The sequence below is a fragment of the Drosophila rhopaloa genome, unplaced genomic scaffold, assembly GCF_018152115.1.
Source record: "Drosophila rhopaloa isolate 14029-0021.01 unplaced genomic scaffold, ASM1815211v1 contig_3, whole genome shotgun sequence".
NCBI classification, from domain to species: Eukaryota; Metazoa; Arthropoda; class Insecta; order Diptera; family Drosophilidae; genus Drosophila; species Drosophila rhopaloa.
This window is the reverse complement of record NW_025335123.1, coordinates 19,852,887-19,879,264: the sequence shown is the minus strand read 5'-3', so window position 1 is coordinate 19,879,264 and position 26,378 is coordinate 19,852,887. Positions and strand designations below refer to the sequence as shown.

At 39.4% G+C, this 26,378-nt stretch overlaps 8 protein-coding genes across 10 annotated transcripts in view; all 8 read right to left on the bottom strand.

The window, feature by feature from the left end:
• The window catches only part of LOC108042780 (voltage-dependent T-type calcium channel subunit alpha-1G), a 92,156-nt gene extending 84,213 nt beyond the window's left edge, over window positions 1–7,943 (bottom strand). Inside the window, 2 exon segments of the mRNA XM_044461001.1 lie at window positions 6,608–6,785; window positions 7,910–7,943. The gene's annotated coding sequence lies outside the window, so the exon portion shown is untranslated.
• A 1,804-nt stretch (window positions 7,944–9,747) lies between these two features.
• On the bottom strand, window positions 9,748–12,577 carry LOC108042774 (vanin-like protein 3). Of its 2 annotated transcripts, XM_017121219.2 has the most exons (3): window positions 11,862–12,577; window positions 10,762–11,639; window positions 9,748–9,792 (listed from the first exon to the last, which is right to left on the bottom strand). In XM_017121219.2, exons 1-2 carry the CDS (start codon window positions 12,574–12,576, stop codon window positions 10,762–10,764), a joined length of 1,593 nt encoding a protein of 530 aa, XP_016976708.1. In that variant the 5' UTR covers window position 12,577; the 3' UTR covers window positions 9,748–9,792. The 2 variants fall into 2 exon arrangements, with proteins under 2 accessions (XP_016976708.1, XP_016976707.1); XM_017121218.1 differs by lacking the exon at window positions 9,748–9,792 and having other exon boundaries at window positions 10,550–11,639.
• Window positions 12,578–13,342: 765 nt separating this feature from the next.
• On the bottom strand, window positions 13,343–15,407 carry LOC108042776 (vanin-like protein 2). Of its 2 annotated transcripts, none has more exons than XM_017121221.1 (4): window positions 15,348–15,407; window positions 14,622–15,285; window positions 13,548–14,244; window positions 13,343–13,496 (listed from the first exon to the last, which is right to left on the bottom strand). In XM_017121221.1, the coding sequence occupies exons 1-4, from the start codon at window positions 15,405–15,407 to the stop codon at window positions 13,343–13,345; spliced, it is 1,575 nt and encodes a 524-aa protein (XP_016976710.1). The 2 variants fall into 2 exon arrangements, with proteins under 2 accessions (XP_016976710.1, XP_016976711.1); XM_017121222.1 differs by having other exon boundaries at window positions 14,658–15,285.
• Window positions 15,408–16,059: 652 nt separating this feature from the next.
• LOC108042791 (vanin-like protein 1) lies at window positions 16,060–18,261 on the bottom strand. The gene is made up of 4 exons (XM_017121244.2): window positions 18,117–18,261; window positions 17,425–18,052; window positions 16,533–17,262; window positions 16,060–16,464 (listed from the first exon to the last, which is right to left on the bottom strand). Exons 1-4 carry the CDS (start codon window positions 18,174–18,176, stop codon window positions 16,236–16,238), a joined length of 1,647 nt encoding a protein of 548 aa, XP_016976733.2. The 5' UTR covers window positions 18,177–18,261; the 3' UTR covers window positions 16,060–16,235.
• Window positions 18,262–18,672: 411 nt separating this feature from the next.
• Window positions 18,673–19,332, bottom strand: LOC108042769. The gene is made up of 2 exons (XM_044461229.1): window positions 19,241–19,332; window positions 18,673–19,186 (listed from the first exon to the last, which is right to left on the bottom strand). The coding sequence occupies exons 1-2, from the start codon at window positions 19,295–19,297 to the stop codon at window positions 18,737–18,739; spliced, it is 507 nt and encodes a 168-aa protein (XP_044317164.1). The 5' UTR covers window positions 19,298–19,332; the 3' UTR covers window positions 18,673–18,736.
• Window positions 19,333–19,856: 524 nt separating this feature from the next.
• On the bottom strand, window positions 19,857–22,226 carry LOC108049945 (vanin-like protein 1). Its single transcript, XM_044461228.1, has 4 exons — window positions 21,779–22,226; window positions 21,087–21,714; window positions 20,199–20,928; window positions 19,857–20,131 (listed from the first exon to the last, which is right to left on the bottom strand). The coding sequence occupies exons 1-4, from the start codon at window positions 21,836–21,838 to the stop codon at window positions 19,903–19,905; spliced, it is 1,647 nt and encodes a 548-aa protein (XP_044317163.1). The 5' UTR covers window positions 21,839–22,226; the 3' UTR covers window positions 19,857–19,902.
• Window positions 22,227–22,334: 108 nt separating this feature from the next.
• LOC108049955 lies at window positions 22,335–23,001 on the bottom strand. The gene is made up of 2 exons (XM_017131366.2): window positions 22,903–23,001; window positions 22,335–22,848 (listed from the first exon to the last, which is right to left on the bottom strand). Exons 1-2 carry the CDS (start codon window positions 22,957–22,959, stop codon window positions 22,399–22,401), a joined length of 507 nt encoding a protein of 168 aa, XP_016986855.1. The 5' UTR covers window positions 22,960–23,001; the 3' UTR covers window positions 22,335–22,398.
• Window positions 23,002–23,518: 517 nt separating this feature from the next.
• On the bottom strand, window positions 23,519–25,853 carry LOC108049950 (vanin-like protein 1). The gene is made up of 4 exons (XM_017131357.2): window positions 25,771–25,853; window positions 25,014–25,656; window positions 23,861–24,590; window positions 23,519–23,793 (listed from the first exon to the last, which is right to left on the bottom strand). The coding sequence occupies exons 1-4, from the start codon at window positions 25,840–25,842 to the stop codon at window positions 23,565–23,567; spliced, it is 1,674 nt and encodes a 557-aa protein (XP_016986846.2). The 5' UTR covers window positions 25,843–25,853; the 3' UTR covers window positions 23,519–23,564.
• Between the last annotated feature and the right edge of the window lie 525 nt (window positions 25,854–26,378).

Sequence of the window (26,378 nt, the reverse complement as noted above, 5' to 3'; positions counted from 1 at the left end):
TGCAGACAGTCTTTAAAAATGATGTTTATGATAATTATTATTGCATATATATGCACGAGTAAATATATATAAAATTTCTGTTCTGTCCCTCTAACTTTTTGCTGACATATTTTAACAAGTATTTAGAGAGAAGTTGCCCAAACCTCGGCCTTTCTTTCTCTCTCTCTCTAAACTGTAAAATTCATAGCCATTTTTAAGGGGAAGCACGGAAAAAAACTAAAGCTGGGAAAATCGAATATAAATTATAAAGTATAATATAAAATACGACATCAATTAATAAGAAAATTTAAAGTTTTAAAGTACAGATTATAAAATTGACTTATTTTTAAATTTTTGATTTCTTATTTAATATGTACTTTAAATACTTGGTTTTTCTGTGTGTATAGAAGCTGTTGCTGCTGAGGCTGGCAAACTTTTTGGTGCTGGGTGCTCACACAAAAACAAACACAAGCACAGGTGAGTGGGTGGTGCGGTGGGGGGATGGTTGTTTTGGGTGTTTAGAGGTGGCAGCTGGGGAGTTTTGGGTGCTTTGTTGCCCTCCAGGCAAAGGGCAATTTTCAGTTTGAATATTTTAGCTGCTAATTAAAATGTATTCGCGGTTAACAAAACGCGCGCCTCCGCGGCTTCTTTTTGGCCCGGACTCTCCTCCCCATTTTTACCGTCCCCATTTAACCATCTCCTTTTTACCACCCACCCATTTTCCCGCCTATTTTGCCTACTACAATTTTCCATTCCTATTTTCCAGGCAAGGGAGAATGGGCGAAAAGTTTGCGGCAGTTTTAGATGAAGCCGCAAATAAACAGAGAATGTAATTGCATGCAGTAATTTCAAGGAAATTTCCAAAGGAGGAGACATCCTGGAAAATGCAATGACAAAAGTCCAGAGCAGCTGCATGTTGCAACATGAGGCCGGAAATGCTGCTGCCATATTGAATTTGCCCCAGACAAGTTGCTGTTGTCCGGAAATGGAGTTGAGTTCAGTTGTGTTGAACTGAAGTGAAGTGGCAGGTGGTTGTGGATCGAGGAGGTTTGAGTGTATGTGTGGCAGTCTGGCTTGCCGTTCTGCAGTCCCACAGTCCTGCGATTGCAGCCAGGTCGAAGGTTAAGTGCTTGGGCGTAAAGTGGGCGAGGCATGTGACAAAGATGAATACCAATGGCAGTATGATATCTGAGTACTTGATTGCTGCACTTGCCCATATCTATAGTTGCAATCGCAAAGAGCTGCAGGCACTTTTCCCATATTAACCTAATCAGCATGGACTTCTAGACCAGAAATAAATGTGTAAATATGGTCAATAAACTTTACTTTTCGGCTTTAACAAGTAAATAAGCATTTCTTAATCATTACCCTTGGCAAAATCTCATTTGATTAACGTAATAAAGTTAAATTACTTAACCACTTCCAGACGTAATTACCAGTAATCTTCCAAAAATGATGCAAAACTGTTTATCAAAAAACAGTTTTGACATTGCTAACGGACAATTTCACAACAATTAACAATTGCTATGCTCAATTATAAACCAACGGTTGCTCATTTGATAATAATCTAAGGCAAGATTGCAGTGCAGTTACCAAGAGTAATTTACGATTGAATAAACAAGATTAGAAGGCCATGACTACAAAGGTAAGCTTAAATTGAATAAGATAGGAAATAGTTGCAAGACGAACATTGATTTTGTATACAAAGGTTTAATATATTTAAAAGAGCTACAGCAAGTTGCTGTGAGTTAAATACGGTTGTGTTTTCTTTAAATTTAAAAACAAAATATGTTTAAAACAAGAAAGGAAAGCTAACTTCGGGCGGAGCCGAAGTTGAAATACCCTTGCAGAATATTCTGCAAATTATATTCTCCAAAATCATTCATAATGCATTCTTAATACTAATAAAAAATCCCAACTTCCTAACTTTAAAAACACCAAAGTTATGGCATTTCCAATCGTTCAGTTATATGGCAGCTATAGAATATAGTCGGCCGATCCTTATGAAATTTGATATGTCGGATTGATTAGGCAAAAATAAAACCCATAGAAAATCCCAACTTCCTAACTTAACAAACACCAAAGTTATGGCATTCCCGATCAATCAGTTATATGGCAGCTATAAGATATAGTCGGACGATCCTTATGAAATTTGGTAGGTCGGATTAATTGGCCAAATATAAAACCCATAGAAAATCCCAACTTCCTAACTTTACAAACACCAAAGTTATGGCATTTCCGATCAATCAGTTATATGGCAGCTATAAGATATAGTCGGCCGATCCTTATGAAATTTGGTACGTCGGATTGACTGGCCAAATATAATACCCATGGAGAGTCCCAACTTCCTAACTTAACAAACAGCAGAGTTATGGCATTTCCGATCAATCAGTTATATGGCAGCTATAGGATATAGTCGGCCGATCCCGGCCGTTCCGACTTATATACTGCGTGCAAAGGAAAGAAGGGTGTGTGCAAAGTTTCAATTCGATATCTTTAAAACTGAGAGACTAGTTCGCGTAGAAACAGACAGACGGACAGACAGACGGACAGACGGACAGACGGACAGACGGACAGACGGACAGACGGACATGGCTATATCAACTCAGGAGGTGATCCTGATCAAGAATATATATACTTTATAGGGTCGGAGATGTCTCCTTCACTGCGTTGCACACTTTTGACCAAAATTATAATACCCTCTGCAAGGGTATAATAAAAAGAAAGATATTTCTCTGGCATGTTTGCAAGCACTTAGCGATACACTTTGAAGAATTTCCAAGTAGAGTCCCAGGAATTCCGACCGCTACCGAGAAGCACAAAAGCTGATCACTGGGAAAAGCGGGCTTAAATGACAGGTAATAGATGGCACAGAAAACAGAAAACAGGTAACCGGGTAACAAGCTGCTGGCCATATCTGGTAATGAGTGTGCAACTTCCAGGGACATGTCCTCCAAACATCCCAGTTTGTGCAACTCCGGGGCAGAGCAGCTCATCAAATGTGGCCATGCGGCATTGTGGCAGCCCCTACGACCTGCCACGCCCCCGATTCCCTATTCCCGGTCCGCCTTCAGCTTTCTCATTAACCGCTGCCCGCTCGACTAAAACTCATGAAAGTTCCCTATGCTGCTTACTTTGCAGAGAAAGAAAATGTTTCAACACCAAGAAATATTTTGTTGAAAAACCTCTAATTAGGAAGAAATATTTTATTCTTGCATATATTAAATATTATTTACATATATATTAAATATTATACAAGAATCAACAAAAGTAGTCAGTTGGATTATGAGTTTTTCTTAGTGTTGGTCTTTTTACAGTCCTGTGCAGTTCACCTGTCAGGTAGCATAATGTGCACAATGTACACGAGTATTTCGCAATGTCTCTCTCCTTTTCTCACTCTATATATCTGTCTCTTTCTCGCCGTGATGCTCCCTCTCTTTCTGGCTTATGCTCCATCGAGTGTTCAACTCGCATCGCTTGCAAAGTGACATGGCATATTTCAAGGTAAACATTCTGAATTTTGCATATCAAACGCGGGGCAGAGCAAACAGCAAACAGTACAAAAGAATAAGAGTGGCAAGAAGAAGAGCTCTTTACACACACTAATGCACTAGAACTAGTACCAATACCCACACACAGACAGACATAGTCAGTTGGGTTTTCCACGAATTGCTTTGCAGTTGAATGAGCTGAGTGCTCCCCCGTAAGCAAAATGCATCAGCGAAAGGTCTGTCTATGAAAAACCACCCCCCCCTCACTCAAAAAAAACACTACCCAACTACCCATCCAAATTGCACCATCCCCTATTCAACCCCTCTCCCAAATACCCAAATACCCACTGCAAACTGTAATTGTATAATTAATGAACGCTGCCCGCTGTCGATGGACGCTTAATGCAAATACTCGGGTGAACTACATGCGGTGCGGATAGTTTCCAAAAACGAAAATTTCAAAAACCGCTCACAACCGGTTCAAGCTGCTGCAATCCCGTCCATCGGCCATCCTCACCCCACAATCCCTTTTAACGAGGGCAGCCCAAGAAATAGTATAGCCCCTTGATTTCAAGGTTCGTTACCATGTCCCTTTTGTGGTGAGATAGCCGTGCCAACTACATTTCTTTTTATATCACTCTTTAAAGTTCAAAATTAATAATTTTATTAACTTTAAAAAAAGTAGTTAACTGTTTGATTATAAATCTTTATTTTTTCAACTGTCTCCAGTAACACAAATTATGCTTAATTATACCAGTATATAAATTTGACACTGCGAGTAATTAAATTTTATTTAAGTATATAAGCTTTTGTATACAAATAAATGATTTAAAGCCGAATTAATTCAATTAATTACTGATTTTTGCTTTTGATATTCCTTTGATATTCGTATTTAAAAAGTATTAATGATAAGATATAAGAAATTTGAACCGAAAAGAATAAATATTATAGGAAGAATATCAGGTACAAACCGCATGTATATGTCGCTGCTGAATTTCGTTTTCGATTGAATGCAGAATTAATTACCTAACTTGATTGACAATGCGCCACTAATGAAAGACCGAGAGCAAAAGGAAATTTAAAATGATTTTCAATATTTGCGTGATATCAATTAAAACTATTTTCGTTTCATCTGGCCATGCAAAATGCAGTAATTAATTGAGCAACCCGCTGGTCACAAATTCCATCTCCATTTGGCCGTGTCCAGTGTGTTTGCCTCTCTTTCTAGTCTTATCTTGCCCTCTCATTCTATCTCTACGCTATCTGTCCTTATCTCCTTCTCTTTCTCCATATATATGCTGCTCTTTCTCCGTCTGTCTCTGTTTACAATTGCCGCCCGCTAATTTATTTGAAAAGCCATTTGTTACCTTTGGCTTGCCTCTGTTTACATGTCCGTCCGGCTGTCTAGTTGTCCGTCCGTATTTTCATTCCGTCCGGATTTTCTATATACCCACATATGTGTGTGTGTGCTCAGGTTCATACATATATGTTTGCTTTTTAGATCTTGGTTGATGTTCGCGCATTACATTTACATTCACAATTACAATTAGCGTTAATTAAATTTACTGAAAGAAAAGGAAAAACCCAAAGAACAAAAAAAAAACCAAAAAAAGCTCCCAAAAAAAAATATAAAAACTGTCTGCTAATTGTTTAGATATGTGCATAAAAATATGTGTGTAGACATATGCCAACCCCCAATGGGCTTTATAATCAATTCATTTGCAAAATCCGGACAAGTAAATAATGAGAAAATCGGAGAGAATAAATCGAAAGGAAAGAGAGAGGGCATTTTATTGATACAGATTCAGATCGAACAGCTGCCAATTGCCAAATGCCTCCAGTACTCGATAATCTTATGTACAAGCCAAAGATACACACACACATTTATTTAGTGAAAAATCGAGGAAAATCGAGGAAAATGTGTTCGCCTCTGTTTGTGTTTTGTTAAGCTTTAGTAAATACTTGAAAATTTAATGCCGTTTGGCCAATAATTAAGGAAAAAACATTTCCAATAACCCCATATACCCAGTGCCTCATCCCCTTCGCATCTCTCCTCCCAGAACGGTTTCTTTTGATAATTCGCTCAACAATCTGGCGCATATTTTAAGATATTAATCATACGCACAGTTGGCAAATTTGATTCGCCACGCAGTCAATGAAAATTTAAAGTACGTGGACAAAAAAAAAAAAGAAAAGACAACACTGCTTTACTCGAGAAAATCTCTATTTCCATTTAATCACAGGAAGCGGCCAAGGGAAAAACCAGTTGGAGAATGGGAGAACAAACATCAATGAACAATTAATGTGAAGACAAGTTCCGAAAAAAATGGGGAAAGAAGTGAGTGAGAAATGGGAATGGCAAAAGAATGCAAAATCGAATTGTAAACACTGTGTTCGATGATGGCACACAAAGCCCAAGGAAAACCATTAAGAAAGCATCGGACAAACAAAAGGCAAAAGGAAAATACTGAAGGGCCGATAAAAAAAAATGTGAAAACCAAGGTTGTGGTTTAAAATATTTCAGCATGGAGTCCCTGCAGGGATAAATTCTTTTCTTGTTCTATTTTTATATGTTTTGCGAGTCTTTTACATTAAAACTTTATTTAAGCAATACAATTTTATATTCAATCAAAAATAAATGTATGCACTTGATAAACATTTTTTTGTGAAACAGAAGTACACGTTTCAAATGAATTATACATGTATTTGTTTTGCTTAAGGCCATAAGCAATCCAATTTTGTCTTTTTATTATGAAAACTAATACCATACAATTATTTTACGTATACGTAATATTTAAGTTACACTCTTAAAAAGAATTAAAGAATTTAAACATTTGCTTTTAAATAAACAACCACCCTCTTTTGAATAAAGGTGAACAAACGACCAACAAATAAGTGACAAGTTATTATAGAAAAAGGAAATATTCAATCTCCTGTTCTACATTTAAAACCAACAAATTATTTATAAATTATAATAAATATGTCAAAAGGTCTGTTGTCATTTTCTTTTTGCAAAGACAACCTGTTAAATTATTTAAACTTGTACTAGCCAAAACTTTTTTCTTAAAATCCCCACCTGCAACGTTGCGTATGCGCGATATTCTTTAACATCATGTCCCATTGGAATTTTCACTCACCTTTTATCGCTACGAAGGCCTTTTACTTAGTTGTTGTTGTTGTTGTTTACCTTGGATTTTCTCCTTTTCCGCTTCGCTTTTCAAAAACTTTTCGCTTGCTTTGTTTTAATTTCAATTTTGTTTTTTTTTCGAATTTTCAATCCGTATTCAGCTTGATGTTGTCTTTTATCTGGTGTCTCTGCCAAAGTCACAACAATAACCGAAAAAAAAACAACAAACATTTGGTTTTAATGGGGTGTGAGGGAGCATGTGTGTGCGTGTGCGATAGAGATCGCCATATATATATACATAGAACTATATAGAATTTCAAAACAAAAGTTGCGCGCCCAGGAAGTCCACGATTGTTGATTGTTGTTGCTGTAAATCGCCCGTCGGCGTTCGATGCCAAAATACCTCGTTGTACCGAAAAAACACATTCCAAACACGAGCACAAAAACTATTTTCCAAAAAAAAGACACAAATCGGGAATTAACGAAATTACATTCAATAACGAAATTTAAAACAAGATTTCATCCACGTTTCTAATTATTTATTGGTCAGCAATCATTTAAAATTAAATGTGAATAATGAAAAACCACTTCTATACATTGATTCAAAAAATAAATATTTAGTAAGCACTTTATTGTTTATTAAATTGTTTCCAAATTGAAGGTTAAGGAAAAAATCACATGAAAGGCACATGGTTTCGTATCAGAGAAGTATTCCCAACACGTTTTAAATTTATAAGCTTTAAAAGAAACATAAGAAAACAATTATTCATATAATTAAAAGTAGAAGTTCAAAAAGATCACACAATTATTTACTTTTTTATCAATGCAGTATTAAATAGGTTGGAAATATTTAAAAACAAAAAGGTTTTAGGAAATTTTAGTAAAAACATTGTTTAAGGCAGTTGTCACACAAAAAATATACTAATCAAAATTTATTAATTGTAAACTGAAAAAAAAACGGAAGCCACACAGGATCCTTTCAAAGCCATACAATTTTCTAGAACATTTTCAAAAAGATCTCTCGCTTTCTTTTGATTGTCAGACACTTTAATGTATTTTATTTTAATCGTAAAACAACTCAAAAAAAGTTTTAAAAAAATTTCAAATTTTCTGTGTTTTTTTTTTTTTATTGGCGCGCACTAATTTATGTTTATTTATTTAAAACTTGAATGCCAACGGTATTTAGTATGGTTGCTCCTCTAGTATTTTATTTAGTGGGTGTGTGTTTAAGTGGGTGGTGTGTATATCGTGTCGCTGGGACTCCAAGAACTACAACAACGCAGTGTTATCCGCTCGGAGGCTGAACGCCTACTGGATGTTTGGATGTTGCACGCGCCGAAAGCTTCCGCAGAATGTGCCGTTACGTTTGCCAAAGCACGCAACGCGTCGGCAGCGCAGTTGGCAGAGCGGTGGCAGCGTCAATGGCAGCGACGTGCCCGAACACGACCGAACACGAACGGACACGACCGAAATACCGGACTGGACTCGGAAACTCAGGGGAGATTTCATCAATCTAACGCGCTGAAAGTACCATTTTGAACATTATAAAATTTAACATTAACAAGAGTATTTTAACTTTCCCTTTTTTTGTCATTACAACTAAAGAAAATGCTAGTATATTTAAAAAAAAAAGTAAATTTACGGTTGTTATAAGGTTGATTAATTACATTTTAAAGTTTTCCTGTTAAAAGTTTTACGAAAAATAAGTTTAGCCTAGGTAATTTCGGCCTTAAAATTTACGTTTGTGCGTATGACAAGTTGTTTATGTTTAAACTTCCAAACTGAGCTAGTTTTTTATTTTTACAATTGTTTTTCAATTTATTGATATAGCCACCTTGTACGTTGCGGTGGTCTATTTACAACTAACTTGCGATGCGCACGCACCCGAGTTTTAAAGCGAACTAAAAGAAAGAAGACAAGCAATTAAGCGATCTGCGCATGGCAACTTACTGGAATGTTTCCGTTAAAGGGTCTCTTTCCTCAACACACTTTGCTCTCAAAACGTAAATAGTGATTAAGAGAACTCAATCTCAAAGCAATAATAAAATAAATATTAATATAATGAAATACCTAATTAAAAAAAAATTATAGAGGTTATCTCTTCATCTGCAGATATTTAAAAAACAGCTTCTTAAAAAAATATCTCTATGATCGCGTGATAAGGGATTTTTAGGGATTTGGATTTGCCACAGCTAACTGGCCTCTTCCGTTAATTGCATTTTCGCCTGGCGGACGTCCAAAAGCGCAGCGCCTTCGCCCTGATCCATAAAACATATCTGCCTGAATAATTCAAGGCAAATATAACGCAGTCTACACGCGCCGCCTCCCAAAAACTCTACACGCACTTGCTCACGCACTCCGCACAGTGGGCGAGTTCGCCACTATAGCCGTCAGAAAATAACACATGTATACACCAAATCTTTTAATGTACCACACCATTTTTCTGATATTTTTGTTTAATACAATACTATTTAATTAAACGAATGCCGGGATTTTTACTTTTTGTTAAAAAAAACAGAATGGGAGTTATTTTAAGGTTACCGAAACATTAGAAGGTTTAAAACAATTTGATGGAATACTGTTTGTTTGTAAGATATTGATGTAGATACGCCTAATTAACCCACTGTCCTCAGGTGTTCTATGTGGAGACTTTCCACATAGAGTGTGGCGCTCATGGGGTGCTGCCCTTCCAGTCGGGTTCTCCTTTTCGACTTCCCTTCGCCTTCCAGTCGGCCTCGTGTGCTAACAAGTGGAAAGCAACAGTTGAAATGAATGAAAACTTTCGACGCTCCTCGTTTCTCGACGTCGTCGCGGGCAGATACGCCGACTGTGACGTCTGCAGCGCAGCCAGCTTCATGTGTTGCTTCGCTTTTTGCTTTTCACCTGCTAAATTCAGTGGGTGGTTTTTGGTGGGTGGTTGGGCTAGTAGGTGGTGGTCGCCTTTCCGTTAGCTGTTGCTTTTTCCAGCCAACACACTGTTGCTTTCGCTGAGACGTCTGTTTTTTTTTTTTTGGGAGGGGGGTTTCGGTGGTTTTTTGGGGGGTTGTGCGAGGTGGATTGCTTTGGTCCCGTTAAGCAGCAACTAATTTTTGTTAATCACACCTTAATGACATGAACTTGACACCATTCCATTGCCGATGCCTCGATTTCCATAAATTAGGCAACCAAATAGACAACGTGATGCGGTTTCATGCACTGCAAACAAAATATGCTACATTTAAAAATATAGAAAACATACATAATTCCTCATACCATACATTTTGATAATTTTGTATCTGATATTATAAATCTTACATTAGATATTTGCCTTTAGTCATTAACCAAGGTTGAACAAAAATATTTAGACTGAAGTCGGCTCAAATTTACATAGATGAATCAAAACAAATTTTAAGTTATTTGCCAACTTTTATAGCTTTTATTCGCGAAGAAATATGTATATATATGGCTTATCATAAAAAACACCTTTTTTCCAGTGTGTGTCTGTTTGAGCGACACTTAATTACAATGTGCCAGCTTAAGGGCAACTACACAAACAACTGCAAATATAAAGTGCAGCCCGCAGCAATTGCAACACACACACGCACACACATTCAAACATACACACACACTCACGCATGCACGCATTGATTTTAATGAGTTGGCAGGCGACAAAGGAAACCAAATCGTTTTGACAGCCACCCGAATAAATCAAGATTTTTATGCACATTTTTCCTGATTTATGGCACAACATTAAAGTGAATTTGTGAAAAATGACTGGCAATTAATAGACTTGTTCAAACTTAATAGTTTTGCAAGCACTTAATAATAATTACGTGTGCTTGGATCATTAGTTTTGTTTTCATTACCTTTAAATAATCTTAAAAAAAAACGAAAATGATGGATGTAAATATTATTTGGAAATTTTCAATATGTTTTTGAGAGCAAACAATTATTCAGAGTCTACAAAATGAAATAACCAAGTGACAAACCGAAATTTATTTGAAATATTTAACTTAATTCTAAGCATTGGTTTACTCACAGGGAAATGAATTTTGGAATAGTGTTTTATATTATAAAACTAAATTAACATAAAAAACATAAAATAATATCCACTAGCCAGTATCTTGAATAATTTTCCCCTTGGGATTGTTCGAAATCTAGATAAGTGAGTGATAATGGACTGACCTACTCCCAGATGAGATGCATCATCATTAGCGGCGTGATAAGCAGAAACAGCAGCGTTCCCAATCTGCTGGCCTCCACTGTGGTGGCTCCGCCATTCGCATATTCATCGAAATAGTTGCCATATATGGCGAAGGTCATTAGCTGGCTATGTGGCTGTCGCAGTTCCATCTTAATCCGGGTTAGATTATCCGTTTCCTCCGTTGACCAAATTAATTGAGATGGTTGCAAGGCATAGAGATTGGAAAAGCTAAGAGTGCTGGGCGTAATGAGGCGTCGTGGTTTCCGAACAAACTCCCCCAGGATCTGCAGTTTAGTGAAGATGACTCGGTTTCCTTGCTCTTCGTTGATTAGTCCACAACTTTGCACATTGGAACTACTGCAGGAAAACAAACCACATAGCCGGATGGCACTGTACTGCTCCTCCTCGTAGCGCCTTTCCCCCACCCATACACCCAGTCTATAGTAATATCCTGATGGAGATTCCTCCGATTCCTCTAGAGTCCAATTGATCTGGAATTCACAGCACAAATCCTGCTGGCAGATCCTTTTGTTTACCGAACTTCCTTTGACCATGGGCAATTCCCAGGTGGCGAATTTCTCCAGTTCCGGTTGCTGCAGGAGTTTTAGCTTCGTGGTAGTCGCCGTTTCCGGTTCCAAAGTCTCGTCCAAGAGCATGTTCTCCTCGGGATCGAGGGGCACTTGAGCCAGGAGCAACTTCCTTTGACCCTCCGTCTCCTCGGTGATCATCAGTCGAGCCAAGGCACCATGTTCACCCGCATAAATTCCACTGCCACTTACTCCCGCCAGCGGAATACTTGCTCCGGAAGCCAGGAGATTCACTCGGTTGCCCCAGGCCCATCCCTGCTGCAATTGGGAAGCTGAAATAAAGAATACATGTCAATAAAATCTCTAAGATATTAACTTAAAAACTAAGCGAGAAAACTAAGCCAGACTTCAGCGCATAACACGGCAAAAATCATCTTATTATAATCGAAAAGTTTAAGTGTTTAATGGGTATTTTAGTAATCATTTTAGACAAGATTTTATTGGTTAACTTCTATATGTTGAACTTCCCTATTTTTTATTAAATTCGTTCTAACCTGTGAGAAAAGGCAGCTCCGAGTTGAACATTTTGGTGACTATCACATGGCGGATGCCCAATCGCTCCACCAAATCCTGAGCCGGCGTATAGAAGAGCATATCGAAGCAGATGAAATGACCGAAGGTCACATTGAAGTCCGTTTTAAAGGTGGCCAGTTCCGGGAATTCAGTTCGGTTGGTGGAGGGTTCCAAGTAGAGATTCCACTTTCTGTAGCGAGAAACTACAGCTCCCTGCCGATTGAACACTACGTTTGTGTTATAGACGATATAACCTCTGTTGGAGCAGGTTATTCCCGAAGGACAATTCTCCGGAGCCCGTTCCTTGACATTTATAACGAGGTAGGTGTTATATTCCCTGGCAGCACAGGCCAGTCGCCTCAAAAACGTTTGTATTTCGGGATCATCATCGGGCTGTTCGTCACATAAACTTTGTGCCGTGGACTCCGGCACCGCCGTCAAAGTGACCACACTATTCAAGGTGGCCTCTGGGAAAACAATAATATCCGTAGTGCCATTGCCGGAGGCCATCAGTTCCAGATAACCAAGCAGATTCTCCTCCAACAGCTGCTGCGAAGTACCGCCCATTATCGCCGGTCGAAACTCTGCCACACCAGCTGTGTAAAATCCAAGTAGTCCATCATCAGTATTTGCCACAACAACCGGCGATACCGCAACACTGAGTAGCCACAAAAACCGACAGAGGAGTCCAAACATGGTGTGCAAAGATCAACGATCGCCAACCGACTAATCCCAACCGGTTTTATTCGTTCCGTTCCAGCTCTCCTATACATACACAAATATATATGTATACACATTTCCCACGCCATATCAGCTAACGGCATCGACTGATTGTTTGTTTCTAACTATCTGTCGAGATTTTTTATCTAATCGGTTAAATCGGTAATCAGGCGATTTGTTTTGTCAGGTTATTCACACGTGCAAAGGTTTTTAAGGCGTTTGGTGAAGTAGAACTTCGGGCTGAAAACAGGTAATTAAATAGCCTTTTCCATATTTACTCATAACTAATTCTAATAACAGGTTTTAATAATGTAGACACATCCTTTCTGTAGAACCTATTTCACTATATATATTTAGTAAAGTCCAATAATTAAAAAAATGTATGCTTAGAAGACATCTTATCATTTTCACTACCTATGGCTTTATTTGAATAGAATGATTTTTTTTAAGATTTAATTTGTGATCCATATCAGTTCTTTAATTGCTATATACATACGTACAAATTACTGAAACCCTGTTTTTCTATATTCTTACTTTAAAAACGTTGGTTAATAAAATATCTATTTATAAATCATGATTGTTTTTATATTCTGTAATGCTTAAAAGCATTCGCTCATACTCTCTTTTAATGAAAACCCAAGATTTAAATGACAAATAATATTAAAATGCCCAGAAGATAAGTTTTGGTTGAAAATTGCATAAGTACTTTATATAGTTCCTCAGATTTTAATGTTTCAGTGGTTTATATTTTGGGATTCTTATAACCGCAGGCCAGTTGCTCCTCGACGGTGCCCACACCAAAAGTGCAATCATTATTGTAGTAGTTGCCATAAATCGCAAAGGTCAAGAGGTTGCTGACCTCCTGCGATTCCCTTAGGGCAAATCGCACCTGGTGGCTACAAAAGATACAAATTAGTTAGAATATATCCCGGCAGATCCCAACTTACCTCTCTTCGGAGGGCTGTTGTTGTGCCCATTCGAAACTTTTGGGCTCCAGAGGCAGCAGATTATCGAGGAGGGTGTCGGGGAAGAGAAGGAACTCCCGCGATTCCGGATAGGTGACCCGAATCTCCAGCCGGGTAAAGGTCACCAGAGGCTGCTGAAGGTCGGGCAGCAGCTGACCACAATCATCTATAGAATCCCCCGAACAGGTGAACAATCCACAATTGCGTACATAATTCACATCCAGTCGTTTTGCATTACGCCAACCTTCGAAAATGCCAATTCGATAGCTATAGGAACTTTGGTTCCCCACGGGATTTACCAAGGATCTCCAGGCCAAATCAAAGTAACAGCAGAAGCCACCATGACATAGAATCTTGTTGAGATTCCCACTCTTTCCCGATTCTATTGGCAGCTCCTCGCTCCTGAAATTCTCCAGATAATCACGCTTTATGTTGAAACTCGAGTTGGTGGCCACCTGGCGAGTGAGCTCCCTTTTCATTCGCCTTCTGATCTTGTATTTGGGCACCCGGGCCACATATATAGACCGCTCCCCGGAATCCTGACGCATCACCCTCTTCAATGAGCCACTGCGTCCTTGGTAAATCCCCGAACCACTAGTTCCCAAAGTGGGATCACTCGCTCCAGCCGCCAGCAGATTCACATCGTTTGCATAGGACCAACCCAGTTGGATCTGAACAGCTATTTTAGATAAATAAGATATAGATTTTAAGAACATTAGCTTTGGTTATGAATGGTTTTGCATCTATACTTAATAGGCTTACGATCTAGCTAATGAACCTTAAGTAATTACTTATAATACTTTTTCAAAACAAAGTTTAAATAAGTAAACAAATATAAATATCTACAAATTTGTAATTACTACTTGCTGAGTAAAAATGTATGTAATAATATGTAAGTAAATATAATTACAAAGTAACTTTGTGCTTCTCCTCAATTTCGATTTTAATATTTAAAGACCCGATTAAAAACCTCAACCACTTGACTGTTGTATGCTGAACATGTTGTCTGGAGGGTACTTTATCTCAAGAGTTTTGTGAGAGCCATTAATTAGCAACCGCTAATTGAACTGACCCACTTTCTATCTGACTCACCTGTGAGAAATGGCAGCTGGGAGAACCACATGGCCGGGTAGACAAAGTCCGTGACTCCTTGATCCACCAGCTGATGGGCGGGAGTGTAGAACAGGATGTCGAAGCAGATGAAGTGCCCGAAGGTGACCCCGAAGTCCGTCTCAAAAGTGCTCAGTTCCGGCAAGAAGGTACTATTTTTGGGCTCGCCATAAAGATGCACCTTTCGGTATCTGGACACCACCACTCCCTGACGATCGAAGACCACGTTGGTATTAAACACATTCAGTCCGTTCGAGGCACATGGTCTCGTATCCTCCGGAACATCTTCGCACTTTTGCTTCTCTGTCAGATTAATCACGATATATTTGCTGGCATTGCGGGCCGCACACGATAGGGTCACCAAAAAATGCTCATAGTAAGTTGCATTCGGATCACTTAAACAGGGATTTATCTGATCCTCGGGATTGGGTACAAAACTCGTATCACCCACATCGTTGAGTGTGCTCTCTGGGAAGACAATAATGTCCGTAGAGCTGGCATTTTTCGACTGAATGATCTCCAAATAGGCGTCTAGATTATCGGACAGGAGATTCGAAGGTCGGAACTCCACCACACCAGCCGTATAGAAATCCTTCTTTAAAAGTGAAGCCTGTAAATCCACAAAAAATAGGAGTTAGTCATTTTTATTCAGTTTCCGATTTGAAGACCCACCTGATGGCTTAACCCTAGGGTTATGCAAAAAAGGAAAAACCACAAAAAAGATTTGGCCATGCTCTTTGCTCACTTAGATATTGGTAAATGACTTGCCAACTTCCAAACTTGGCTGTTTTTATAGAAGTTCTTAGGAAGAGATGGGTTTATCTTATCTGCAAAAACCAGTCGAAATCAAATTTCTGTCTATACCTGTTCGATTGTGTGGGCATTTGACAATCGAATTAACTAAAGAGACAAAAATAAATGGCTAAATGTTATTTAAAGTTTAATGCTATCAAGTCGGACATTGTCCCCAACAATAAGGAAACAACAATCTATAATTAGTATTTCACAAGTTTATCAATGGTTTCGTTTCAAAAGGGCTTAGCATAGCCACATTGAACCTAAAGTATACATATATCAATCTAATAGACTGGTATAATCAACTAGGCAACCCCCTTATCACTGATCGTGATATTTCGATTTTTGCATTTTATACAAAACAGATATAATATTTACTTAAGGTGTAATATTTAGCTTAATAAAATTTAATTGTAATGTATTACGTACATACGTTTTGAATACTTTATACCAAATGAACCTGCGTATGGTAACTTTTTTAAATCGTTTTTATTTGCAAAATGTTTAGCGTATATATGAATGTTGTTATTACAAACAAATGCTATAATCAATAGTCAAACACCAAAATAAATTACTAACAGGACGAAAGCATATTTTATTGAATTTTAATTGTAAAAATACTGTTAATATCGAGCAATAGATCTAGTAATAAAAAAAATGTAACCCAACATTATGTGGGTCTTAAGATAATTGTATAAAATCCGTGAAAACATGTTCTTGATTTAGTCAAGGCTCGTTCTTCTGTGTATATACACTTTGATCTCATTAAGCCCTGGTCCAGGTGATAACCAGGATAACCAGTGGCATCGTTAGCCATCCCCCAAGGATTGTCAATCCAGAGGATCCACTCCTGTATCCGCAGGCCAGCTGCTCCTCCTCGGTGCCCACTCCAAAAGTGCACTCGTTGTCATAGTAATTACCATAGATGGCAAAAGTCAACAGATTGCTAACCTCCTGCGATTCCTTGAGCGCAAAGCGAACTTCGTGGACGTAGCTAAGGATCACAATAATCCCCAATATTATTCAGATTTTGTTTTAAAAATTACATTTTAGATATCTCACCTGTCTTCATGGGGCTTCTGCTGCGACCATTCAAACTGATTGGGCTCCAAGGGCAGCAGATTATCGAGCAGAGTGTCGGGGATCAGCAGGAACTCCTGCGACTCCGGATAGGTGACCTCGATCACCAGGCGCGTGAAGGTCACTCGGGGCTGCTGAAGAGCACCCTCGGTGTGCAGCAGGGTGCCACAATCATCGATAGAGTCCCCGGAACAAGTAAACAATGCACAATTACGGATGTAATTGGCATCCACATTCTGTTCGTTTCGCCAACCATCGTAGGTGCCCAAACGATAGCTATAGTAGCTACCATTCTGCACCGTACTCTCAAGGGATCTCCAGGCTATATCGAAGTTACAACAAAAGCTGCCTTGGCAGATCGTTCTATTGATGGTGCCACTAACTCCCTGGTCTATCTGCAGCAAATCAGACTCATAGTTCTGCACATAATCCCGCTTCATGTAGAAACTTGAGCTTGAGGCAACCTGTCGTGTTTTGATCTCCGGAGTACTCCTCCTAACACGTTTTTGGAGGGATCTACTGCGGGTATATTTGGGCACCTGGGCCACATAGATAGTCCTCTCACCAGAGTCCTGCCTCATCACACTGGTCAAAGTACCAGAACGTCCATGATATATTCCCGATCCACTATTTCCAATGGAGGGACGACTGGTTTCAGATGCCAAAAGATTCACATTGTTGGCATAAGCCCAACCCTGTTGGAACTGAACAGCTATTAAAGAAAAGATACAAAAAGTAAACTGTGATTATTTTCAAAGCTAAAGTAATAATCCTACATAATCAACATCAATTAGCAATCGATTATCCGTGATAAGAGACACATGTCAATAAACTAGCCCCCACTTTCTTTATCCCAACAACGAGTATGTCTCACCTGTAAGGAAGGGCAGTTGGGAGTACCACATGGCCGGGTAGACAAAGTCCGTGACTCCTTGATCCACCAACTGATGGGCGGGAGTATAGAACAGGATGTCGAAGCAGATGAAGTGCCCGAAGGTGACCCCGAAGTCCGTCTCGAAAGTAATCAGTTCAGGCATGTAAGTGTTGTTATTGGCCTCGCCGGAGAGATGCACCTTTCGGTATCTGGACACCACCACTCCCTGACGATCGAAGACCACATTGGTATTGAATACATTCAGTCCGTTCGAGGCACATGGTCTCGTATCCTCCGGAACATCCTCGCACTTTTGCTTCTCTGTCAGATTAATCACGATATATTTACTGGCATTGCGGGACGCACACGATAGGGTCACCAGGAACTCCTCGTAGTAAGTGGCATTCGGATCAGTCAAACAGGGATTTATCTGATCCTCGGGATTAGGTACAAAGCTCGTATTACCCATATTGTTGAGGGTGCCCTTTGGGAAGACAATAATGTCCGTAGAGCTGGCATTTTTCGACTGAATGATCTCCAAATAGGCGTCTAGATTATCGGACAAGAGATTTGAAGGTTGGAACTCCACCACACCAGCCGTATAGAAATCATTCTCTAAAAGTGAAGCCTGGAAATCCACAAAAATGGGAGTTAGTCTATTTTCATTTAGTTTCCGATCGGAAGTCACCCACCTGATGGCTTAACCCTAGGGTTATGCAAAATAGGAAAAAACCCAAGAAAGATTTGGCCATGCTTTTTGCTCACTTAGATATTGGTAAATGACTTGCCAACTTCCAAACTTGGCTGTTTTTATAGTAGTTCTTAGGAAGAGATGGGTTTATCTTATCTGCTAAAAACCAATCGAAAACAAATTTCTGTCTGTACCTGTTCGATTGTGTGGTCACTTCACAATCAAATTAACTAAAGAGACAAATAAATGGCTTAATATTGTTTACCATTAAACTCGGACATTGGTCCCAGCAATAAGGAAACAATAATCTATAATTAGCATTTTACAAGTTTATCAATTGTTTTCGTTACCAAAAGTATATATCAATCTGATAGACTGGTATTATCAACTACCTTATCACTGATTGTGATATTTCGATGGAAGAGTTTTGCATTTTATACAAACAGTTTAAATGTTAAATGATTACAACTAAAGCCAACTTTTAGGCAGTCGCGGATTGCCAACTACTAAAAATGAATGTACTCTATGGTCGAGTGCCTTAAAAGTGAAGAAGAAACTTAAAATGCGCAAAATTTATTTAATCACAATTATGTGATTTTTATAAAAGCCCAAAAGGGACGATTAGACGGCTGGCTTCCCCATTTTAATGCCATCCACCACCTTCAAGTATTCGGGATAGTCATAATGATAGTACGGGCAAGAGAGCGAGTTGGCCGATAACTTTTCCAGTTTCTTCGAATTTGATTGCTTAAGTGCTTTCTTGAGAATAGTTTTTTGAGTCACATAAAATTCCAAACATTTTTCATTTTTCTGTTGGGGAATAATGCTATCCAACTCCTCTATACGATCTGAGATTTGTAGCTCCAAAATCGAACGTTCAATATTGTAAGATTCAAAGCCAAATCGAATTGCGAATTTCTCGGCTAAATCGGTTCCATTTTTGTTCACTACTGAACGAATTCTTGAAATCCAGTTGAGAAACTCCGTGTTATCCTGCCAGTGACCTGTAAAATTCTCCAGAAAAGTCTTAAGTTTATCCGTTACTTCTTTATTAATTTCGGCCAGAGGGTCCTGTAAAATATATTTAAAATTTTTGGGTTCAAAAACTAAAAAAGTTATACTTTCCGATGCTCCTTGAGCGATTACAAGGCTCAGGAGAAAAAGGCTCCATTTCCAAATCATGTCCTTAGTTTTGCAAAGTAACACAGACTGGCAAAAAATTAGCTTTCGATATTGAACCAAGTAAAACGGCCCTATATATATAGTCATCTGAAATACTTGGTATGTCTTAATTAAGATAAGCCTTTCTAGTGAAATTCCGCAAATTGGTAAGCTTAAGATTTATATTTAGTTTATTTCATTAAAATTCCTTTTGTTTCATTGTTATCTATTGACCTATTTGTTAGGTGGGAAGGTATAATATTTACTGAAGGTGTAATATTTAGCCGATAACTTACTAAGATTTAATTAAATAAGCAGCTGACTAATGTCTTAACTGTTCAGTAATAAAATGTATCGTATGTAGTGTATACCAAAACCACCTGCTTATGATAATTTTGACCTGCAAAATGTTTAGTGTATATATTGTTATTATAAACAAATGCTATCATCAACAGTCAAGGTACATCAAAGTAAATTACTAACGGGCGATAGCATCTTTTATTAAATTTTAATTGTAAAAATACTGTTAATATCGAGAAATAGATGTAGTAAAAAAAAAAAGTAATCCAACAGTTTGTGGATCTTAAGTTAATTGTAATTTTCTGTGGATATACACTTTGATCTCATTAAGCCCTGTTCCAGGTGATAACCAGGATAACCAGTGGCATCGTTAGCCATCCCCCAAGGATTGTCAATCCAGAGGATCCGCTTCTGTATCCGCAGGCCAGCTGCTCCTCCTCGGTGCCCACTCCAAAAGTGCACTCGTTGTCGTAGTAATTACCATAGATGGCAAAGGTCAACAGGTTGCTAACCTCCTGCGATTCCTTGAGCGCAAAGCGAACTTCGTGGACGTAGCTAAGGATCACAAAAATCCCCAATATTATTTAGATTTTGTTTTAAAATTGCATTTTAGATATCTCACCTGTCTTCATGGGGCTTCTGCTGCGACCACTCAAACTGATTGGGCTCCAAGGGCAGCAGATTATCCTTCAGAGTGTCGGGGATCAGCAGGAACTCCCGCGACTCCGGATAGGTGACCTCGATCACCAGGCGCGTGAAGGCCACTCGGGGCTGCTGAAGAGCACCCTCGGTGGGCAGCAGGGTGCCACAATCATCGATAGAGTCCCCGGAACAAGTAAACAATGCGCAATTACGGATGTAATTGGCATCCACCTGCTGTTCGTTTCGCCAACCATCGTAGGTGCCCAACCGATAGCTGTAGTAGCTACCATTCTGCACCGTACTCTCCAGGGATCTCCAGGCTATATCGAAGTTACAGCAAAAGCTGCCTTGGCAGATCGTTCTATTGATGGTGCCACTAATTCCCTGGTCTATCTGCAGCAAATCAGACTCATAGTTCTGCAGATAATCCCGCTTCATGTAGAAACTTGAGCTTGAGGCAACCTGTCGCGTTTTGATCTCCGGAGTACTCCTCCTAACACGTTTTTGGAGGGATCTACTGCGGGTATATTTGGGCACCTGGGCCACATAGATAGTCCTCTCACCGGAGTCCTGCCTCATAACACTGGTCAACGTACCAGAACGTCCATGATATATTCCCGAACCACTATTTCCAATGGAGGGACGACTGGTTTCAGATGCCAAAAGATTCACATCGTTGGCATAAGCCCAACCCTGTTGGAACTGAACAGCTATTAAAGAAAAGATACAAAAAGTAAACTGTGATCATTTTCAAAGCTAAAGTAATAATCTACATAATCGGTTGGTTGCAATCGATTGGCCGTGATAAGAGACACATGTCAATAAACTAGCCCCCGCTTTCTTTATCCCGACAACGAGTATGTCTCACCTGTAAGGAAGGGCAGTTGGGAGTACCACATGGCCGGGTAGACGAAGTCCGTGACTCCTTGATCCACCAACTGATGGCCGGGAGTATAGAACAGGATGTCGAAGCAGATGAAGTGCCCGAAGGTGACCCCAAAGTCCGTCTCGAAAGTACTCAGTTCAGGCAGGTAAGTGTTGTTATTGGCTTCACCGGAGAGATGCACCTTTCGGTATCTGGACACCACCACTCCCTGACGATCGAAGACCACGTTGGTATTGAATACATTCAGTCCGTTCGATGCACATGGTCTCGTATCCTCAGGGACATCCTCGCACTTTTGCTTCTCTGTCAGATTAATCACGATATATTTACTGGCATTGCGGGACGCACACGATAGGGTCACCAGGAACTCCTCGTAGTAAGTGGCATTCGGATCAGTCAAACAGGGATTTATCTGATCCTCGGGATTAGGTACAAAGCTCGTATTACCCATATTATTGAGGGTGCTCTTTGGGAAGACAATAATGTCCGTAGAGCTGGCATTTTTCGACTGAATGATCTCCAAATAGGCGTCTAGATTATCGGACAAGAGATTTGAAGGTTGGAACTCCACCACACCAGCCGTATAGAAATCATTCTCTAAAAGTGAAGCCTGGAAATCCACAAAAATGGGAGTTAGTCTATTTTCATTTAGTTTCCGATCGGAAGTCACCCACCTGATGGCTTAACCCTAGGGTTATGCAAAATAGGAAAAAACCCAAGAAAGATTTGGCCATGCTCTTTGCTCACTTAGATATTGGTAAATGACTTGCCAACTTCCAAACTTGGCTGTTTTTATAGTAGTTCTTAGGAAGAGATGGGTTTATCTTATCTGCTAAAAACCAATCGAAAACAAATTTCTGTCTGTACCTGTTCGATTGTGTGGTCACTTCACAATCAAATTAACTAAAGAGACAAATAAATGGCTTAATATTGTTTACCATTAAAGTCGGACATTGGCCCTAACAATAAGGAAACAACAATCTATAATTAGCATTTTACAAGTTTATCAATTGTTTTCGTTACCAAAAGTATATATCAATCTGATAGACTGGTATTATCAACTACCTTATCACTGATTGTGATATTTCGATGGAAGAGTTTTGCATTTTATACAAACAGTTTAAATGTTAAATGATTACAACTAAAGCCAACTTTTAGGCAGTCGCGGATTGCCAACTACTAAAAATGAAAACACTCTATAATCGAGTGCCTTAAAAGTGAAGAAGAAACTTAATATGCGCAAAATTTATTTAATCACTATTATGTGATTTTTATAAAGGCCCAAAAAGGACGATTAGACGGCGTGCTGCGCCATTTTAATGGCATCCACCACCTTCAAGTATTCGGGATAGTCATAATGATAGTACGGGCAAGAGAGCGAGTTGGCCGATAACTTTTCCAGTTTCTTCGAATTTGATTGCTTAAGTGCTTTCTTGAGAATAGTTTTTTGAGCCACATAAAATTCTAAACATTTTTCATTTTTCTGTTGGGGAATAATGCTATCCAACTCCTCTATACGATCTGAGATTTGTAGCTCCAAAATCGACCGTTCAATATTGTAAGATTCAAAGCCAAATCGAATTGCGAATTTCTCAGCTAAATCGGTTCCATTTTTGTTCACTACTGAACGAATTCTTGAAATCCAGTTGAGAAACTCCGTGTTATCCTGCCAGTGACCGGTAAAATTCTCCAGAAAAGTTTTAAGTTTATCCGTTACTTCTTTATTAATATCGGCCAGAGGGTCCTGTAAAATATATTTAAAATTTTTGGGTTCAAAAACTAAAAAAGTTATACTTTCCGATGCTCCTTGAGCGATTACAAGGCTCAGGAGAAAAAGGCTCCATTTCCAAATCATGTCCTTAGTTTTGCAAAGTAACACAGACTGGCAAAAAATTAGCTTTCGATATTGAACCAAGTAAAACGGCCCTATATATATAGTCATCTGAAATACTTGGTATGTCTTAATTAAGATAAGCCTTTCTAGTGAAATTCCGCAAATTGGTAAGCTTAAGATTTATATTTAGTTTATTTCATTAAAATTCCTTTTGTTTCATTGTTATCTATTGACCTATTTGTTAGGTGGGAAGGTATAATATTTACTGAAGGTGTAATATTTAGCCGATAACTTACTAAGATTTAATTAAATAAGCAGCTGACTAATGTCTTAACTGTTCAGTAATAAAATGTATCGTACGTAGTGTATACCAAAACCACCTGCTTATGATAATTTTGACCTGCAAAATGTTTAGTGTATATATTGTTATTATAAACAAATGCTATCATCAACAGTCAAGGTACATCAAAGTAAATTACTAACGGGCGATAGCATCTTTTATTAAATTTTAATTGTAAAAATACTGTTAATATCGAGAAATAGATGTAGTAAAAAAAAAAAGTAATCCAACAGTTTGTGGATCTTAAGTTAATTGTAATTTTCTGTGGATATACACTTTGATCTCATTAAGCCCTGTTCCAGGTGATAACCAGGATAACCAGTGGCATCGTTAGCCATCCCCCAAGGATTGTCAATCCAGAGGATCCGCTTCTGTATCCGCAGGCCAGCTGCTCCTCCTCGGTGCCCACTCCAAAAGTGCACTCGTTGTCGTAGTAATTACCATAGATGGCAAAGGTCAACAGGTTGCTAACCTCCTGCGATTCCTTGAGCGCAAAGCGAACTTCGTGGACGTAGCTAAGGATCACAAAAATCCCCAATATTATTTAGATTTTGTTTTAAAATTGCATTTTAGATATCTCACCTGTCTTCATGGGGCTTCTGCTGCGACCACTCAAACTGATTGGGCTCCAAGGGCAGCAGATTATCCTTCAGAGTGTCGGGGATCAGCAGGAACTCCCGCGACTCCGGATAGGTGACCTCGATCACCAGGCGCGTGAAGGCCACTCGGGGCTGCTGAAGAGCACCCTCGGTGGGCAGCAGGGTGCCACAATCATCGATAGAGTCCCCGGAACAAGTAAACAATGCGCAATTACGGATGTAATTGGCATCCACCTGCTGTTCGTTTCGCCAACCATCGTAGGTGCCCAACCGATAGCTGTAGTAGCTACCATTCTGCACCGTACTCTCCAGGGATCTCCAGGCTATATCGAAGTTACAGCAAAAGCTGCCTTGGCAAATAGTTCTATTGATGGTGCCACTAATTCCCTGGTCTATCTGCAGCAAATCAGACTCATAGTTCTGCACATAATCCCGCTTCATGTAGAAACTTGAGCTTGAGGCAACCTGTCGCGTTTTGATCTCCGGAGTACTCCTCCTAACACGTTTTTGGAGGGATATACTGCGGGTATATTTGGGTACCTGGGCCACATAGATAGTCCTCTCACCGGAATCCTGCCTCATAACACTGGTCAAAGTACCAGAACGTCCATGATATATTCCCGAACCACTATTTCCGATGGAGGGTCGACTGGCTCCAGATGCCAAAAGATTCACATCGTTGGCATAGGCCCAACCCTGTTGGGTCTGAACAGCTATTAATGAAAAGATACAAAAAGTAAGAAACCTTAGTAAACTGTGATCATTTTCAAAGCTAAAGTAATTCTACTACAATAGGGGTTAAAATCTACTCAGTTCATCTTGTTCTGAAGAGTTCGCGTAGAATGAGTTCTTTAGTTTTATTACATATTAGTGTAGCGCTTTTCTAAAAAGCCACTGAGACAAGGCTAAGTGTATAATTACATGTCATAGCTTTACTGCTTAATTGCCTGCCATTAATGACTTTGTAGTCTTTACAACCGTAAGTCCGATTATTTTTCGCAGTGCATAATCGGTTAAAGGCACTTCGTCTTGAGAGGTTGCGAGGGCCATCAATTAGCAATCGATTGGCCGTGATAAGAGACACATGTCAATGAACTAGCCCCACTTTCTTTATCTCGCACACGAGTATGTCTCACCTGTAAGGAAGGGCAGTTGGGAGAACCACATGGCCGGGTAGACGAAGTCCGTGATCCCCTGCTCCACGACGAGCTGATGGGCAGGCTGGTAGAATAGGATGTCGAAGCAGATGAAGTGCCCGAAGGTGACCCCGAAGTCCGTCTCGAAAGTAATCAGTTCCGGCAGGTAGGTGTTGTTCTTGGCCTCGCCGTAGAGATGCACCTTTCGGTATCTGGACACCACCACTCCCTGACGATCGAAGACCACATTGGTATTGAACACATTCAGTCCATTCGAGGCACATGGTCTCGTATCCTCCGGAACATCCGTGCACTTTTGTTTCTCTGTCAGATTAATCACGATATATTTACTGGCATTGCGGGCCGCACACGATAGGGTCACCAGGAACTCCTCGTAGTAGGTGGCATTCGGATCACTCAAACAGGGATTTATCTGATCGTCGGGATTGGGCACAAACGTGGTGGAGCCCACGGAGTTTAGCGTGCTTTCGGGGAACACAATAATGTCCGTGGCACTGGCATTTTCCGAGTGTATTATCTCCACATAACCCTCGAGGGAATCCGACCAGGCCGATGCGCTGAGGATCGACTGGCGGAACTCCACCACTCCGGCCGTATAGTAATCCGAGTCGGCCAAAGCCGCCTGGAAATTAAGAAAACGAGACGGAGAACGATAACCATAAACAACCAATCAACTAATTGCCGATTAAGGGGCCTAATCGCGATTGCAACGTAACGTGCTCCCCATAAACCCCACCTGCTGACTCATGCCGGGCATTAGCCCTAGGATTAGGCACACCAAAAGAAGCCGCCACGAATTCTTGGCCATTTCCAAGTGAATCTGAGAATTGCTAATGACTGGCACAGCTTCAGACATCGAGGCTTTTATAGAAGCCCGTAGGAGTGGCCGCCATTTAGCGGGAACTTCTTAATCTTATCTGTGAACATCGAATGGTTCGCTCTTTCTAGAGCTGTCAATATTTTGCAATTAGCCTTATAGACGTTAACGTTAATTTAATTGGGAAGTATGAAAATATGATGCTTCAAATAGAATGCTTTATTAAATACAATAATGGGAAAACATCAAATTTGTTTTCTTATTGACAATTAATTTTTGCCAAAAAACTTGCTAATAAAATATTAATTGGAATTTTCAAACTCCGTTTTTAATTCTTCACTATCAAAACAACCAGAAAAAAGCCATAATGACAGAACTAGATCAGATCAATAAATAAAAAAATATTGAAAACATAGTTAATAACGCTTATTTTAGGTTATTTTAAGAAAGAATAGGATTTTATATGGATACCCACAATTAAATACCTTAAAAAAAAAAACAACTATAAAAAAATAATGAGATTTTCG